This window comes from Lindgomyces ingoldianus (genome assembly GCF_010093535.1).
Source record: "Lindgomyces ingoldianus strain ATCC 200398 unplaced genomic scaffold BDR25scaffold_38, whole genome shotgun sequence".
Lineage (NCBI taxonomy): Eukaryota > Fungi > Ascomycota > Dothideomycetes > Pleosporales > Lindgomycetaceae > Lindgomyces > Lindgomyces ingoldianus.
In genome coordinates, this window is record NW_022985199.1 from 697,097 (window position 1) to 713,320 (window position 16,224).

The following is a 16,224-nucleotide window of genomic DNA, read 5'->3' on the forward strand; positions in this document are numbered from 1 at the left end:
TTGAAACATTCACTACCAACAACCGTCCTGTCTCTGAATAACCCCCGGTTTACTACGCGAGTATTGCCGACAGAGGATATCCATCAATAGCTGCCCTCAGCATTTCATCCTTGCGGTGTTCAAGTCTCTATGCAGTTCCGAGATGACATGACTACACATATATTTTTCTTTCTTGTCTAATCCGTAACCTTTGACAGTATCAACACATTAGAGAAACTCGAGCCAATGGTTTCGCGCTGTGCTTCTGAGATCGCGGAAACCCACGCTCTCCAATCGCATCCTAGCCGTACTATCTCCCATGAGTAATTTTACACAAATTCGATTTCGCATAACATCCGACCTAGGCGCTGGCCATTTTAAACTTTGAAGCCAGCCTCTTAGGGAGAGCTCTGTGTTACACCTTAACCAAGCTAGCGTCATCATCGGAACCTTCCCCGCGTAGCACCTGGGATCAACCGTGGTCCCCGTCGAATCAGCCACAGTTAATTGCGTTTCATGATTCAGGACAACACTGATGGCGTAAAGCGTTGCTCGTGCAGGCCGTGTGCGAACCTTGGGACCATGCTGCTTCAAGGATGGACGATACATTTCGGCGTCTAGAAAGTGTCAAACTCTGAACGACTACTGACCACGACGGAATCTTTCCTTCATTCTCTTCTTTTCTTGTCCTTTCGTTTGCGACTCTGGCGTCTTCCCCGATGTCTTCTTTTCCATATGCAAGAAGGAGCGACAACAACGCGTGCAACTGACCAGACGCAAGCACGAAAACAGGCACAAAGTCTCTCAGACAACCTCCGAACAGTGGGATCATGAATGGCAGAAGCGGTGAGGTCCTTGCCGTAGCGGTCCTCTTTTTCATTCTCACATGGGCGACCGTCGCATTGCGAGTGTACACGCGATATTTCCTCACGAGGACCTTTGGTAAGGACGACTGGTCCATGGTTGCGACGTTGGCAATTTTCACCATTTATCTGGCTTTCCAAATTACGACTGTGGCCTACGGAACCGGCCAACACATCTGGGACCTCGAACCCCAAGATGCAAGAATCGCGCTGATATTTTGGTACCTATGCGAATTACTGTACGTCTTGAGCAATTGTACATTGAAGATCGCACTCGGCATTTTCTACCTCCGCGTTGCAGTACAGCGTTGGCATACTTGGGTTATCAAACTACTGATGACTGGAACGGTGTTCTTTGGCGGGTGTTACTTCTTCATGGCAGCTTTTCAGTGTATCCCAGGTAAGCTAGAAGCCCTCTAACAATATCGACTGACTAACTACCCCCAGTTTCGGAATTTTGGAATAATCACCCAGCGTCGAGCAGGTGCATTCCCAAAGCGCCAACCACAGGAATCACCTACGCCCTCAGCGCTGTAAACGCCTTCGCGGATTGGTCTCTAGGAATCTTACCTTTTTTTATTGTATTAGATCTGCAGATGAACTTAAAGACGAAATTCATGGTAGCAGGAATCTTGGCTTTCGCTGCAATGTCCGTGAACGTTCTTTCCCACTACTGGAGATCCACTTGCTGACTGGCACTCTAGTGGAAGCACCGGAACAATCGTCAGAATGAAATACATTCACTCCTTAACCAACGGACAAGATTTCTTGTGTAAGCCTGCCTTCCCTTCCCTCCCCTTCCCTTCGTTCTCCCGACTCACTCTCTCATACCGACCATTTTAGCCGCTAACACATCTTTCCAAGGGGCAAACACAGATGTAGCAATCTGGTCCACTGTCGAACCCGGCATTGGTATCACGGCCGCCAGCATGGCAACCCTAAAGCCCTTGCTCCAAACTTGTCTCTGGCGCATAGGTCCGACCGAGGCGCCCTCATCAGCCCGACTCCGCCCGTCCAACCGCAGCTCGCCAATGGGACAGAATCAGAAGCACTGCAGTCGGATCTGGTATCATCGATCACTTGGTCTGGATGACCTCCGACTCGTCAAGGGCAGCACCTTGGCCACTACTACGGGCCCGCAGAAACCGGAGAAGATGTGGCAGGGTAGTAGGATGAGGACGGAGGCTGTGGACGAAGGAGAAGAAATGGGAGGTACAGGAACAGGGACAGGCATGGGGAGAGGGATTAATAAGCGTGTGACAGTGGAGTACTCGTGCGAGGGGCTTCCGAGGTTAGAACTGAGCGATTTTTTAGAAAGAGACGGGTTATCGATATCATAATGAAGTATATGTAATTGAGAAATGAAGGGTTTGCGAAATAACGAACAATTAATTCATGCATTTGTTAGCACCTTTAGCTAGGCTCTTCTGCCGAATCTTCTAGCCACCTCCCAGACTTATTGGCCCCAAGAACCAAGAATACATATAACGGGACTACATTCGACAGGTCAAGAGATGAGCAAATTGGCTGCCGAATCGATGCAAACGGACATTATACACTCGGAACATGAGTGCTGCTGCTGTTGGGGCTCAATCCGTCAAACACTGACCAAACTTGTTGGGCATGTCAATCAGTATCTGCTTCCTCATGGACAGAAAACCAAACAATCAAAACAGAAATGCAAGAGAACCCACTTTACAGATTTCCCTTCTTTATGAGTTATCAACTCACCTATGAAGAATCAACACCCTCTTCCTCACCACCATCCGCTTCACCAGTCAACATCTTCAAGCACCTCTTTTCCTGTCGCAAGGATTTCTGAGACATAATCAGAGGCAGGACTTGCGCGTACTCCTCATGTTCAGCCTCGTACTCTTTCGGGGGTCGAGTTTCTCTGGATGCGGCTTGCTCGACAGGGTTGTAAAACTGCTCGATATCTGTCTCTAGGTCCAGTTCGAAAAGTTCCTCGTCAAGTGCCAATGTGCTGGTACTCTCGACTATAAATTTACTGTTCAGCGTCAGGGATCTCAAATACCTACCCGTGGAGCGCCATCCGTATCCTGGACCCGGAATGGGGGGCTCCGCCACCGGGTTCTGTTCTTGGACAAAAACCTCCTCGCCTTGAACAAAAGCTTGAAAAGCATCTGAGTGGACGGGCTCCTCTAGGGTTTGCGACGGAGTTAGTGACTGGACAGGTGCAAGAAGAGGCAAAGGCGACTTCTTTCTCCCATTCGGGATCAGTCGCGGGGACAACCCCCATTCGGATCATATGCTCCGGTTCGCTCGGGATTATGTGGAAAGCTTGGACTCTCCGGGTAGAGGGGATGGGGATGGGGTTTCCGTTGAACTTGCAGGTGTAGGCTTAGTTGCAGGTGCATCTACGAGAGATCTTAGTGATTCAATCGTCAGTCTTGGACGAATTCTTCAATCTCGTTCGGTTTACTAGCCCTTGGCTTCTTGGCCCCTGCCTTCTTGCAGGGTTTAGTGGCTTTGTTAGCATTTGGCTCAGCATTCTTGCGAGGCTCGGTATTCTTCTTGGGCTCGTGAGACGTGGTGACTTTGCAGGGCGCTTGGGCTTGAGAGCCTCAGTTTCGGCTGCGCCATCTGGGATTCGGAGGCGGTTCAGTCGGTGAAAGCTCTTGCTGATTTTCGGAATCCTTCGCGTTGTTATCTCCGTCCTCGGCCTTCCTTTTCTTCGTCGTCTTTCTAAGTTGTGGGGCCTTCCCTTGGTCATAAGAAAGTTTGCAGATTAGATACTCAGCTCAATGGTACGACCTTCATGATGCTCGGCAACTTTCTTCGCAGCGCCTTCCTTATAATTCTCCTCGGAAACCCTGCTGAACCTGTAGTTAGAGCGCTCTATAAGCTCAGTGACAGAAGCATCAAGGTAGTCGCGGAGTAAGCTAGCAAGATACTCACGCTCAGCCTGAACCCATGTAGTCTCATAGGTTATACGTTGGAGTACCTTACTATGTGGGCTGAATATCAGCCTCATGGTGCGCGGGTCGCGTCAGTTCTTAGGCTACACGGATTTTCTTTCTTTTGGTTGGTTGAGATAACGAAAAGGCGCTTGGGTTGCTTAGGCTTCCGGGCTTTGCGCATGTCAATGAAGGTAACGGCGGTGTTGTTGACTTACCTTGAAAGAAGAGGGCTGGAGTTTGTGCTTGTACTCTTATTTACTATCTACAGAGACGCTTTCAGAGAACTTAGTGATGAAATGCTCACTATTTACGAGGGCTGTGACTTTGGTAGACTTGTTGAGAGGGAAGGCCTCATCAATAACCATAATCTTGTGGACTGCAGGGGTACCTTCAATTGAAAACGGTCTTGGTCCTCATGATTGTAGATGTGGTATTGCTTTAACTAGTAGGTGTCAATATCTCCGTGCTCAGAAGCTGTGTTCTTGAAGGATTAGCTACGGTTATACAACCCTGCTGCACTCGCCGTACCGCCATCCCCTCAGGCTTAGACCCTGTCTTTGGTGGCAATCTTTCAGCTGTTCTGTTTTGTTTCATGTGGATGTGCTCATCATCTACAAAGCATATCGGTGTGCTGCTGACTGTGGAGGTGAGCAGCCATTGCTGAAGAGGCAAATGGATCGAGTGTCTCCAGATGCACCTGGGTCATAAGGCTTCAAGTAATCTTTGGCTTAAGCTTGTAGGAACCTAGATCTGGTGACTCCAACTCCTCGGCTTGTACAACGGAGACCGACGAGGGTGGTGTTGGTGTTGTTGGCGATCTTCGACGTTCACGACGCCTGCTGTAGTACCGAACTGAGCGGGCCGCCTTGGTGCTTGGCCAAACTTCACCTCCTCCTGTCATCCATCTTAGATTCTCCACATTTCCACGCGTGCAATCCGATCGCAGCCGCGCCCTAGTTCCAAATTCAATTTCTTTTCTTGCTCTTCCATGCTCAGCCCTGTTGTTTGAAGTCCGCCCCGCGCTCCTCGTCGGCAGCCCCACGGCCACTTCTGCAGCCTGCCGTGGATTGACAACACACGGTGCTTAGGTCAGAACTAAGGCCTACAGCTGTCATTATCAATAACAATAGACCGGTGTAGGCGGCTTTGCAGTTTCTGTCTAAGCACTATGTACATCATTGCAGAATCTGAGCCTGCCTGTGCTGTGCAGTGCCCTAGTGCTGACCGGCTCACATGCAGACTTAACATGAGAGGCAGAATTAGCAGGGAGAGATTCTAGCATGCCTTTTCATTGCCTCTTCTATCCGATATGCGTTCTTGGCCACGGAGCCCCAAGAACAACGGTTAGCATCGCCGCAACCCCCTCGCAAACTTCACAGTCCGTGAGTCGCTGGCGTGCGCCACCACGGTAGTTTAGTTACTATTTTGGAAAATAGCACTGACAAAACTCAGCACGTTAAGCATCTAACAATAATACGACATTTTGATCGCGGAAGGCTATTGATGAGGAGGCCGAATACATAAGGCAGCTGTTATGGCCTTCCTGTAGCCTTATTATTTGCAAGTACTCCGCTCGTTGGAAGGGTTGGTTTCCTTATTTCTCTTTTTCTTACTGTCAATTGTTCCGTTCGTTCACATTCCATACCCTTTTGCGAGATGCTTTCGTTATTGGTTCTGTGGTTGGGCTTGGTTGTATACGCATTTGCGAAGGACTGTCATTTCACTCTCGAATTAACGTGGAAGATCGGTGCCCCCGATGGATACGAGCGAGAGATGATCTTTATCAACGGCCAGTTCCCAGGTCCAACTCTTGAAATTGATCAGGGTGACTGGGTTGAGATTGTTGTTCAGAATAACATGCCGTACAATAGCACAATCCATTATCATGGTACGTCGATCCCCTGCTTCTCTTGGGTAGCAGATCACTGACTCAATATTACACTGCAGGTATTGAGCAGCTGAACACTCCATGGGCTGATGGCGTTCCGGGCTTCTCTCAACGTCCCATCCAGCCTGGTGCTAGCTTCACCTATAAATGGCATGCCGACCAGTACGGTAGCTACTTCTATCACGCCCATAGTCGTGGTCAAATCGACGATGGAGCCTACGGACCTATCGTCATCAAGCCCAGGGCTGGATTGTCAAACCCTTTCGCTGCCATTGCCCCTGCTGAGGTCGAGGCGCTTGAGGCGGCCGAGGCCAACGTTACTCCTCTCGTTCTTTCTGACTGGCGCCACACTACATCTCAACGCACATGGGATTTGCAGCTAGCTTCTGGTGTGGAGAGCGCCGTCTGCATTGATTCCCTTTTGATCAACGGAAAAGGCTCAGTTAACTGCTTGTCTCGGGAGGATATCGACCAATACACAAACCCCGCAATCAAGCCGATCCTTGAGCAAAACAACTTGAAAATGACCAACAAGGGGTAAGTCACATACATTCGTCTTGATGGGTTAACTGACAAACCTAGATGCCTGCCTCCAGAGATCTTAGAACTGCTCCTGGCTTCAGGTACACCAACTAACCTTGACGCTCTCCCACCATCTGTATTTGACGTTTGCACACCAACCCAAGGCTCCAGAGCGGTCATAAAAGCACCACACTCCGCTAAATGGATGGCGCTTGACCTCATCTCCACGGCCGGCATCGACACATTTTCGTTCAGCATTGACGAGCATCCGATGTGGATTTATGCTGTGGATGGCCACTACATTCAGCCATTGAAAGTCGATGCGATTAGCGTTGCGAACGGTGATCGGTATTCCGTTTTCGTCCAGCTCAATAAGCGCGCCTCTAACTATGGCATCCGGCTTGCATCCACTGCCCTTACCCAACTCATTAACACCTACGCCGTTCTGTCGTACGACGGTGGCTTCGGGAACTACAAGAACAGCACCACCGACGCGTACACTGTCTCTTCGATTCCTTCTATCAACATTGCCGGCGCCGGCGCCTCTGATAATGCGGCCTTCTTCAGTCAAGCAGCCATGGTCTCATTCCCGCCCGAATTTCCCCAGCCTGTTCCTGCGGTTGATCAGACTTTCATCATGGACATCAAGACAGTTGGCGCATCATACGTCTGGGCGCTCAACTCCACGCCCTTCGACCAAACCATCGACGAAGAGAACCCACCTCTGCTCTATAAACAGCCCTCTGCTAGCAACCCTGGCGGTGACATCACTATCACTACGCTCAACAACACCTGGGTCGACCTAATCTTCACCGTAACCACGCTCAACCAGCCTCCACACCCCATCCACAAGCACAGTAACAAAGGCTTCATCATCGGCCAAGGAACAGGTAATTGGAGATGGAGCACTGTTGCCGAAGCTATGAGCGCTATCCCGCAAAACTTCAACCTTGTCACACCACCATTCCGGGACGGGTTTGTGACGCCGCCAACGGTGTCGGCACCAACCTGGCTGGCTGTACGGTACCATGTTGTGAATCCGGGGGCGTTTATGATCCATTGTCATATTCAGAGTCATTTGAATGGAGGTATGGCCATGGCCATGTTGGATGGAACAGACGAGTGGCCAGAGGTGCCCGGGAACTATAAAAACTGATACATATTTGCATCTGTCTGCCTTTGCAGCGCGGCGCTTCATGGTAGCTTATGATAATTTATAATGAAATCGGGTCCAATCTTCAATTCGATTCGTGGTACACAATGATCTCAAGAGTATGTGCGCAGTAGTACTCTTGGCAATTTCTTGCGATCTTTGGTAGACTTGTCGGAAGCTCACTCCCGACACCCTGGCAATATTGACGTCTTACGATAATCGCCGGCCGAGGGCCGATCCCGCCCGTAGCCCATCACCCATCGCCTAACTGCACCCGCAAACATCCTTCTCCTTTCCGTTACATACCGACTAATTCCCCTTTAAATATTTCTAACGCCCCCACCAAGGCAATTCCCCTCTCCATCGGCCCCTCCTACCCGTAATCCTAAGAATCCGTTCCATAAATTGCTAACATGCCCACGCCACCTTTCTCTCAAGACAGGCGCGATTGGCTTGCTGAAATAGCGGGTTTGTGGGCAAGAGTTGGGAAATGGCAGCATCAGCATCAGAGCAAAAGCAAAAGCAAAAAGTGAGGGGGGTGTTTACGAGGCAGGGTGGATTGGAGGGATTGAGGTTGGAGGAAGGGGAGTTGGATTTTAAGGGGGGGGGGCTGATGAAGTATTAGTGGAGGTTAGGACTGTCAGTTTGAATTATAGGGATACGGAAGGCAAGTCAGATTTCTTTTGCGGGATTTTTCCTTTGGCTGTGGGGTTTTCGAGTGTGCGCATTGGAAAGACTGGTGTGCTTTGGGTTTGGGTCTTGGAGAGATTTTAACGGGAGACTGAGACTGAGGTTGAGATCAACATTGATATTAATATTTCACAGTCACAATGGGTCTCTACGCACACCACAAATCTGTCAGCTCTCCTCTCCTCCTCGTCCCCTGTTCCGACATGTGCGGCATCGTTCTTCCTGCGGACAGACTTGCATAGCGTCGACCTCCCCCTATATCCCCAATTTTCGAACTCCATCCCGGCGACCGTGTCGTCTCGATTTTTCGCAGCCATACCCCAACAGGCCAAATTCAGCCCTTCGATCTCGCGAACGGCCTCGGTGGCCCACAACCCTAACCACACGCCGCATCTTCCCCAATTACGGATTCGTCAAAGTCCTCGCGTATCTCACCGATAAAGAGGCCAGCTGTCTACCCATCACCGCGATAACCGTATAGATGAGACTAAACAGAATGCGAGCTCCCGGGTCCATCGTCCCTGCCGGGGAAACCGTACTGTGTAAAGGGATAGGGGTCATTATCGCGATATTGAAAATTGCCAGCGCGGCGGGAGCAAAAGTAATCATCACACCCTCCTCCTCCGCCAAGCTCGAAACGCAGTAAAACGCTCGGCGCAACCGAAACAATAAATCATAAACCTCCCCCAGCTGGAAAGAAGCAGTTCTGTCCAAAACGGGAGATTTAGGCGCCGACGTTTTCTTCGAGCTCCGCGGCGCCCAAACGCTGCGGAAATCGTTTGAGTGTGAGATTTAGTGGACTAATCGGAAGGAGATTGGGCCGGTTGTGGATTGTGTGTTTCAATTTGAAGAGTAGAGAAGCGCTTTTAAGTATTTGCCGGGGGTAGAAATTTTGGGAAGGTGATTGTTAGGGTTAAGGAGGGGGCATGATTGGTAGACTGAGGCAAGAAGCACTCAGTTTTCGTGGGTGTTCAGCCACTTTTTCTCATATTCTATGTTCCATCTGAACTCCATTGGACAACGAGATTCTGACTGAGAAGACAATAGGTGCGTAGCTTCAATTCCAATAACTAGCTTCACTCCCTGCTACAGCCCTAACTCCCTATCCCTCCGCCTCAATACCCTGTCCCCTGCCATACGCAGATTTCAATCTTCAACCTCAAACAACAAGCCCCTACATCCTATGTACCTTACTATTCTTCGTCCATCTTCTAAAAGTCTTTCCCTTCCACCAAAACAAGATTCCAAACAGACACCACAACAGTATCAAACTCCCATTCGTCATAATTGGGGGAATAAACCCATCATCCTCTGCCCAAACCGTGATGAACTTACTGAAGCCATACCCCCAAACATTCTTATTAACCGTGATACTCACAAACAGACTCCCGGCAACCGGTTTATAACTATCTACCGCATAAGTCGAGCTAATACTCGGGAGCGCCGCAACTTGGATCCCCGCGCACGTGAACCCGATGATGACGATGGCTTCCCAGGGCCAGTGCCTCTGGTATCCGACAGCTACGATGATGTTGCCGAGATACATGATGATAACGTAGGGGATCATGGCAGGCAGACGCATTTCCGGCTCGCGGATGCCATTGTTACGGCGGGTCGAGCGTGCGGAGATCCAGTCGGAGAGTGGGCCGGCGGTGAAGAGGCCGATTAGGGCACCGACTAGGATGGCGAAGTTGAAGAAACCTACTCATGATTAGATATAATTCTGTTGGATACTTGTTCTCAAACATGAATGACGTTTGGGATTCATATGGGTTGGATTGTGGAGAGGAGACTTACCAATCGTCTGGGGTTTAAAATTATAGGGTGGCGCCGCAAATGCCTGACTCTGCGTCAAGTTCAGAGTCAAAAAACTGCTACAGCTCCACGAAACTACAAAGCTCGCAAACTCGACAATTGGGAACGCAAACATCTTCCACGGGATCCAGAGATCAAGTAATATCGTTTTGAAAGGGTGCGCGTTTGGCTGGAACACCCTCCATTGATATTTCCCCGGCTTGCCTTTGCCAAGATACGGGTCCAGCGCGGCAGTTTCTTCTTGGGTGAGGCCGGCGAGGGGACCAGTGATGCAGTCGGAGGTTGGGACTTGCTGGATAGATTCAGGGTCGGTGGGTTTGGACGCCGTGTTTTCGGTTGTGATGGCGGTCTCGAGTTTTTCGTTTGAAGAGGCAGCGGGACTGCCTTTGCTGATGGTATGGTTGAGTTCATCTGGGTGTGGCCGGTGATATTTCGTTTCTGGGAACATGAAGACTACAAGGAGGAACGAGAACCCTAGTAGAGCGGTATTGAGCCACCAAAAAGTGCGCCATCCAACGTTAGACGCCATGGGACCAGAAATAATAGGTCCAACCTTTGCAGATTAGCTTACGTTCCCGGGGTTTGAGGAGATTGGGTTAGGTATACCATTAAAGATCCCATGTAGGTTACCCAATATAGCGTGTTCCACTTCCCACGATCATGCAAGAAGAAGATATCCGCAATAACTGCAGGCTGCATGGTTTCCGCAGGACCAGCTCCAATTCCATTCACAACACAGGCTCCCATAAAACTGCCATAAGATGTAGCTTTCGCGCGCCAGATCGAAGTGCCAAAGTTGATGAGCTGCGAGAGAAGATAGACAGGGCGACGGCCAAAGGAGGTACTGATAGGAACCCTACTCTCTAATTAGCTCTCTTGTCTCTTTCTCCCTCCCTAAACATGTGGAGCTTTCGAGGCTTTAGTTTTTAGCCACTTACCAGATAAAATTGCTAAACCCCAGCACCAAAATACAAACACCAGTAAACTGCACCGCATCCGCAAGACTGCAATGGAAGTCCTCCATAATCGGTTCAAACATTGGTGCAAGCGCCAAGGGGCCAAAACCCTGGGTAAACGTGACCACCGTACTAGCAGTTATACAAGCGATCTTCCATCCCGTACTCCAATTTAAAGGGTCATGCGGGTCATCGCTGGGTTGAGGGACAAGAACGGTCTTCCCAGCTCCTTTGACGAAGTGGTGCGTGCCGACATCTGCCATGATTTCTGTGCCAGGGAGGATCTCGGTGTGAAGCTCGGCTTCGATCTGTCGGATCTCCTGGACGTATGTTAGCATGCATTCGCAAGATGGGAGAGGTGGAACAGGATTGGCGTACCTTATCATCGTAGTTCATCTCCATGATAGGCAATTGCGGCGAGGATTGGCCTCAAAAGGCGAAGCAAATGCTCGTAATTGTCCAAATTGTGAAACTAGAAAGGTCTGTGAGGGAGCCAGTATGTATTGATATAGGTTATTCGAACCCCTGCGGTCTAATTCCGCTTTGCAATACAGGGAGATTCAGCAGACGCCTGCAACGAGTCCAGACTGGCTCTAAAATGACGTTTTGAGGAGAAGGCCCGATATTATTGAACGGCAGTTGTATCTGCACTGCACGTCAGATATCGAGTCATCAATCAGCTTGATGGAAAAGCTCCGCGCCGTAATCTTTCAACTTGAACCGGGCGCTTTCATTTGAGACAGGAAAGACAAACATAGAAAAGAGAAAGAGGTAGCTACCCAAGCCTTAATAACTCCCATCCCATCCCATAAACCTCCCATCTGCTCCGTCCCCAGCCTTGAAGCTCCCATCAACCCGGTCCAACCCCTAACCTGCAGAAATTGCCGTTCTGTTTCCCATTCCAAACCCACCAAATCAACTCACCCTAAAACGCCGAGACATACACTTGACACAGTACCCCAGGCCTCCAGCCTCGTCCCCAGCGAATAAGCTCAGAATCTTCCCTGCACGCGAGTTCCCGACCCGACGATCCACTACCCGAAAATGGGCCAGTGTCCGCTTCGGATCAGCACAGTAAGATCGGCTTTCAGAGTCGGCATATCGTCCTTCCCCTAGTCTACAGAATCTGCATGTTCTGAATCGCAGTTGTAGTAGCATTTTCACTTGTTAGGTTAGGCTAAATATCCAAATGTCTGTTCTCGGTACTGTTTTGGCGTGGAAGGAACAAAATGGGAAACATGTGCGTGCACGTGGCTGGATGCGATGACGTTTCGGGTAGCGTGCATCACGATGCTCGGATGCGGGGAAAGGACCAGGGTTATGGGATTCGAGAACATGAGGATGACTTATCTAGCAGTTGTGGCATTTGGTTGCTTTAAATCTGGGAATTCGAGGATGGTGAAAGTCGGCAGTTGTTTGGAGTAAGTAGATGAATTCCGATAGGCAATGCCGTGTTAATGAAGAAGTAAAGCAGCTCAACCGTGTTGCCACGAGCGTACCAGCTTCACAATGAAAGACACAGTAGTGGTGGACCAGTGGAGCAAGAGTAACAATATATCGATTCGTATCCACAATCATGAATTATATATAAAGCTTCCTACTCACACCAGTGTCCGTAGGAAGCAGAAGAGCGCCAAAACTAATGGCGAGGTATCATAAAATGGTGAAAAATCGTTCCCATCCAATATCGTTCTTCCGCAACAGATATTCCAACATATACAGTGCCAATGCCTTTCCTACAAAGCTTCATATATACACCTTAACTTTATGATGCCAGAGGAAACAGCCCCTACGACGGTATCGTTGCATTGTTCGTACTCACGGATCGCTTCCAGCCTGACCAAAACCCTCCACCCGTATTCGGGGGTGTCGGTGATGGTGTTTGTGCGGGAGTTGGAGTTTGCACCCCCATTGACTTCTTCATCGATTCGAACTTGTTCTTGATTTCTTCCAATTCCTGCTTGGCGACGGCCTCCGCCGTCTTTGCGTTTACAAGCTCGAGCAAGAGTGCTTCGTTGTCCACTGGAGCATGATTCTCTGTGGCTAGGATGTTCTGTGTTGCTAAGCTCGACCCGCGCTTCGTGAATTGAGGCGCGGAGGACTTCTGGCTTGCAGATCGCCCAAGCCTCAATTCGCGTAGACCGCCAGTCGATGCCGTGCTATCGGCCGTGTCGGAACGAGAGAGTGATGGAGATGCATCTGGCGTTGACTCCGATCCCCATGGGACGGATCCTTTTCGGGCGTTCTGTCGGAGTTCCAGGATTGTTTTCTCTTGCCGCTGGTTCTGGTGATATGAGTCCTGAAGTCGATGCCTGGTGTCCTTAAGCGCATCACGAGCAATTTGCAGCTCGGTGTCGCGGTCATTCAAATCTCGAGCCAGTGCTTGCGCGCGAATCGTTTCGGAAGCGAGCTGCTCCTTGGTTCGGGCTAAGGAATCGCGTAAGAAGTCCTTCGTTTCGAACATCGAAGACGCACGATGATGGGTCTGATGGGCCGGAAACCGATTGTCCAGAGCCTCGGCGACCTGAGTAATTTCCTGGGGATGGGCTGAGTCAGAGCTTGCATCAGAAGGCGAGGATGGTACGAGGGTGGCGGAAGTAATAGTTGTTCGGCGACGGGATTCTCGGCTGGAAGGAGTGGAGGGCAACTTCGTTCGGATCTTGTTGATAACGTCTCGGACTATTCGGTGGTCTTCACGACGGTCTTCCCGTTGCTTTTGCAATGCAGCTTCCAATTCGCTGTTCTGACGCTGAAGTTGGCTAACGGACATAAGGAGTTGTTCGATCTGATAATGCAGGTCGCGGTCCTTTACCGAATGCCCCATCCTGATGGAAAGCGTAGTGGACTCATGACCAGATTTAAGGGAAAGAGCATCCCCAGATGACCCTCGCGAAATGTCGGTAAGAGCCGTGCTCTGGGTTCCGGTCGAACTATCAGAACCGTCAACCGAATTGATCGTCACAAGACTCTGTTTCGATGGTGTGCGGCGAAGAAAGCTAACGGGTCTAGAGGGGGCTTGTAGTCCAGGACTGAGAGAGACAGACTTGGTAGAAGAGTTTGAAGGACCCCATAACCGGCCCAGGAATGAGGTGGCAGACTTCTGGACTTCCGATGTCTTGGACGCTCGATCCCTCTTCTCTTCTCTGAAGTTCGCCTCTAACCTCTGAAGGCTTTCCCGCGTCACATCATTGGTGAAGCTCACAAAGTCGTTGACGAGCTCATCGGCTGATTTGGCATTGCGGCCGTACGGATCCCATAGCTGTCTCCCTAATAGCAATTGCATAACATCCTCAAACTCCGTGAAGCCGAGAATCTTCTGCTCATTCCTTTTCATTAGCGCCAGCGCGACGCGCATGATGGTCTCGGACGCGCCCTCGGCAAAGATAACATCGTAGATGCGAAACAACATTGGAAGCGGGCAAGTGACGGCAAAGAAAGATAGAAACCATTGCGAAAGGTAAGCTGACTCCACCTGGAGAACGTCCAGGTGTGCGGCTAATTTTGGCATGTGCTGACGTAACAAGTGTTGAAACTGATAGATGCGAAGATGAAGTCCTGAGAGGTCTGGCAAGAAACAGGATCGAAGGTCGTAATCTTCCATAAGCCTGCGGCGTGTTAGCATACGAAGGGACTCGTAGCGGAGCACAAGTGGACATACCGCACGAGGACACAAAAGGCTTCTTTATCGCCCATCTGCATCAGAAGCGGACCAACAAGAAAGCCGAGTCCCTGACAGTATCCAATTTTGTGGTCGTATAAGCTGAAACATTTCAATACGCGTCCAAGCATCTTCTGCCCTTCGCCTTCGGGGTCCCTAAACATCTCCACGCCTGGGAAGCTCCGGCCGAGGTCCTTATTGATAATATTTTCGTACGGGCTGGACTCCCCACAGAGGTGATCGAATTGATCTTCGATCAGCTTGTCTCTTGCTCCCGATGCACTCTGCCACACCATACCCCGCAATGGCGCAGGTATGCCACCGCGGACCTTGTTCAGTGTGAGTGTCGGGAGGCGCTGGACAGTTTGTGGATAATCTCGGACCAAAGCAGCCCAGAACTCGAGCTCGGTCATCGGCGGCGGGGAGGGCAGTAGCGAGAATCGGACTTGCGAGGCATCCTGCTCTCGGACGAGTCGCTTGAGCTGGTTGATCGATGGCGGGCGAGACTGGCTTCGAGCGCGGGTCTTCAGCCCAGATTTCGGGTCAGTTGCGAGGGCGTTGTTCTCCTGCTCTAAGCGCGCGAGAAGAAGTGCCATTGCCTGTCCATGTTAGCTTGGTGTCATACGATTCGCGTAACAATAGCCCACATCGTCCTGGCCGTCCTCTCGAGCCTCCTGTTCCTCCGTCTTCTCCAATTCCACCCAGTCCACCTGTACGCTGTGGTCCGACCCACTGCTGTCACTTCTCGACCGTTCCCTCGATCTTGGAGTGTGGGGCGACTGGTCCTCAGGTAAAGATAGAGTAGGACTGTTCATCTCAGTTATGGTGGGGGAATGAATACTGCCGCCCTGGCTGCTTCGCTCCCGAATCGCTTGCATTATCTCAGCAGACGTCGGCCGGGAAGACAGACGCTTCTCTTCCACCATGATCTCGGGCTGTGATAGTGGTAGTGTGACAAGTTCCTCCGGTTCGGCAACATGTCCTCCGTCGGTTTCGGATAGCGGGACCGTAACCATCGAGTCAGTGGGCAAAGGCTGGCTGTCGACATGTGTCCTCGGGGAGCGCTGTGCTGCCTCCTGGATAGGTTGCACTGTGTCTTTTTCGACCTCCATGACGAGTATGCAGTCGGGCCTTTAGGGGGGTGACATATGCAGGGCCGGTCTGGGATGTCGAGGTACAAGCCGAGTACTCGAGGGTTGGCGTGGCAATGATGTCGTTAATGCTGCTGCTTGGTTGCCTGAGGCTTCGCAATGCAGGAAACGGCTGCTGGCTTCCTGTCGGAGGTGTAAACAGTGCTGGCGGCGTTGACGTTTCGAAAGAGTGGAATCTCGGGCGAGTACTCCGCGAGGCCGTCTACAGCAAAACACACACCGAATGAATGAGAGGCGCTGCGGCAAAGAATGCACAAGATAAATGAGCGACGGGAGTGAGGGTGCAACAAGACAGAACAAATGCACAAGAGAGTGGCTGGAACGAGAGTGTCGGCCTGCAGGCCTTGTGGAGAACTCGGGAGCTTAAGGAGGTTGTTCGCCTGCTTATCATCCAGAAGGGGGATCCTTGGCAGAACTGCAGGTGGCCCGTCGGCAAAAGACCATCCTCTGCTCCGCGCGTCAGGACATCGCGCATCGCGTGTCCTCCGCATTTATGATGGGCTGGCGCGACCGAACGCTGTGCGGTGTGAGGATCGGTGTTGCGAGACCTCATCCAATGACAGTGGTGGTGAGCAGCTGGCTGTGACCAAGGGCAGGAGTCATCACAGCCTTATTCCTGAACACGCTC

At 50.9% G+C, this 16,224-nt stretch overlaps 6 protein-coding genes across 6 annotated transcripts; 2 read left to right on the forward strand and 4 right to left on the reverse strand.

The window, feature by feature from the left end:
- Positions 1 to 809: 809 nt before the first annotated feature.
- Positions 810 to 2,182, forward strand: BDR25DRAFT_295297 (uncharacterized protein; the record flags this gene model as incomplete). Its single annotated transcript, XM_033688833.1, has 5 exons — positions 810 to 949; positions 1,046 to 1,242; positions 1,290 to 1,491; positions 1,547 to 1,614; positions 1,707 to 2,182. 5 exons carry the CDS (start codon positions 810 to 812, stop codon positions 2,180 to 2,182), a joined length of 1,083 nt encoding a protein of 360 aa, XP_033542483.1.
- A 99-nt stretch (positions 2,183 to 2,281) lies between these two features.
- On the reverse strand, positions 2,282 to 5,011 carry BDR25DRAFT_360572 (uncharacterized protein; the record flags this gene model as incomplete). Its single annotated transcript, XM_033696273.1, has 17 exons — positions 2,282 to 2,335; positions 2,393 to 2,421; positions 2,452 to 2,482; positions 2,533 to 2,573; positions 2,603 to 3,029; positions 3,061 to 3,189; positions 3,225 to 3,231; positions 3,260 to 3,548; positions 3,600 to 3,832; positions 3,871 to 3,973; positions 4,023 to 4,175; positions 4,207 to 4,460; positions 4,522 to 4,581; positions 4,617 to 4,657; positions 4,691 to 4,813; positions 4,843 to 4,929; positions 4,997 to 5,011. The coding sequence occupies 17 exons, from the start codon at positions 5,009 to 5,011 to the stop codon at positions 2,282 to 2,284; spliced, it is 2,076 nt and encodes a 691-aa protein (XP_033542484.1).
- A 50-nt stretch (positions 5,012 to 5,061) lies between these two features.
- BDR25DRAFT_295302 (uncharacterized protein) lies at positions 5,062 to 7,413 on the forward strand. Its single transcript, XM_033688834.1, has 3 exons — positions 5,062 to 5,651; positions 5,711 to 6,188; positions 6,234 to 7,413. The coding sequence occupies exons 1-3, from the start codon at positions 5,420 to 5,422 to the stop codon at positions 7,327 to 7,329; spliced, it is 1,806 nt and encodes a 601-aa protein (XP_033542485.1). The 5' UTR covers positions 5,062 to 5,419; the 3' UTR covers positions 7,330 to 7,413.
- Positions 7,414 to 9,163: 1,750 nt separating this feature from the next.
- BDR25DRAFT_295305 (MFS transporter-like protein) lies at positions 9,164 to 11,239 on the reverse strand. Its single transcript, XM_033688835.1, has 5 exons — positions 11,166 to 11,239; positions 10,770 to 11,107; positions 10,438 to 10,687; positions 9,814 to 10,384; positions 9,164 to 9,720 (listed from the first exon to the last, which is right to left on the reverse strand). Exons 1-5 carry the CDS (start codon positions 11,187 to 11,189, stop codon positions 9,191 to 9,193), a joined length of 1,713 nt encoding a protein of 570 aa, XP_033542486.1. The 5' UTR covers positions 11,190 to 11,239; the 3' UTR covers positions 9,164 to 9,190.
- On the reverse strand, positions 11,217 to 12,124 carry BDR25DRAFT_360575 (uncharacterized protein; the record flags this gene model as incomplete). The annotated part of the gene is made up of 7 exons (XM_033696274.1): positions 11,217 to 11,259; positions 11,311 to 11,358; positions 11,391 to 11,494; positions 11,567 to 11,706; positions 11,741 to 11,871; positions 11,909 to 11,950; positions 11,994 to 12,124. The coding sequence occupies 7 exons, from the start codon at positions 12,122 to 12,124 to the stop codon at positions 11,217 to 11,219; spliced, it is 639 nt and encodes a 212-aa protein (XP_033542487.1).
- A 219-nt stretch (positions 12,125 to 12,343) lies between these two features.
- On the reverse strand, positions 12,344 to 15,963 carry BDR25DRAFT_295307 (uncharacterized protein). Its single transcript, XM_033688836.1, has 3 exons — positions 15,093 to 15,963; positions 14,446 to 15,044; positions 12,344 to 14,392 (listed from the first exon to the last, which is right to left on the reverse strand). Exons 1-3 carry the CDS (start codon positions 15,555 to 15,557, stop codon positions 12,577 to 12,579), a joined length of 2,880 nt encoding a protein of 959 aa, XP_033542488.1. The 5' UTR covers positions 15,558 to 15,963; the 3' UTR covers positions 12,344 to 12,576.
- Positions 15,964 to 16,224: the final 261 nt, after the last annotated feature.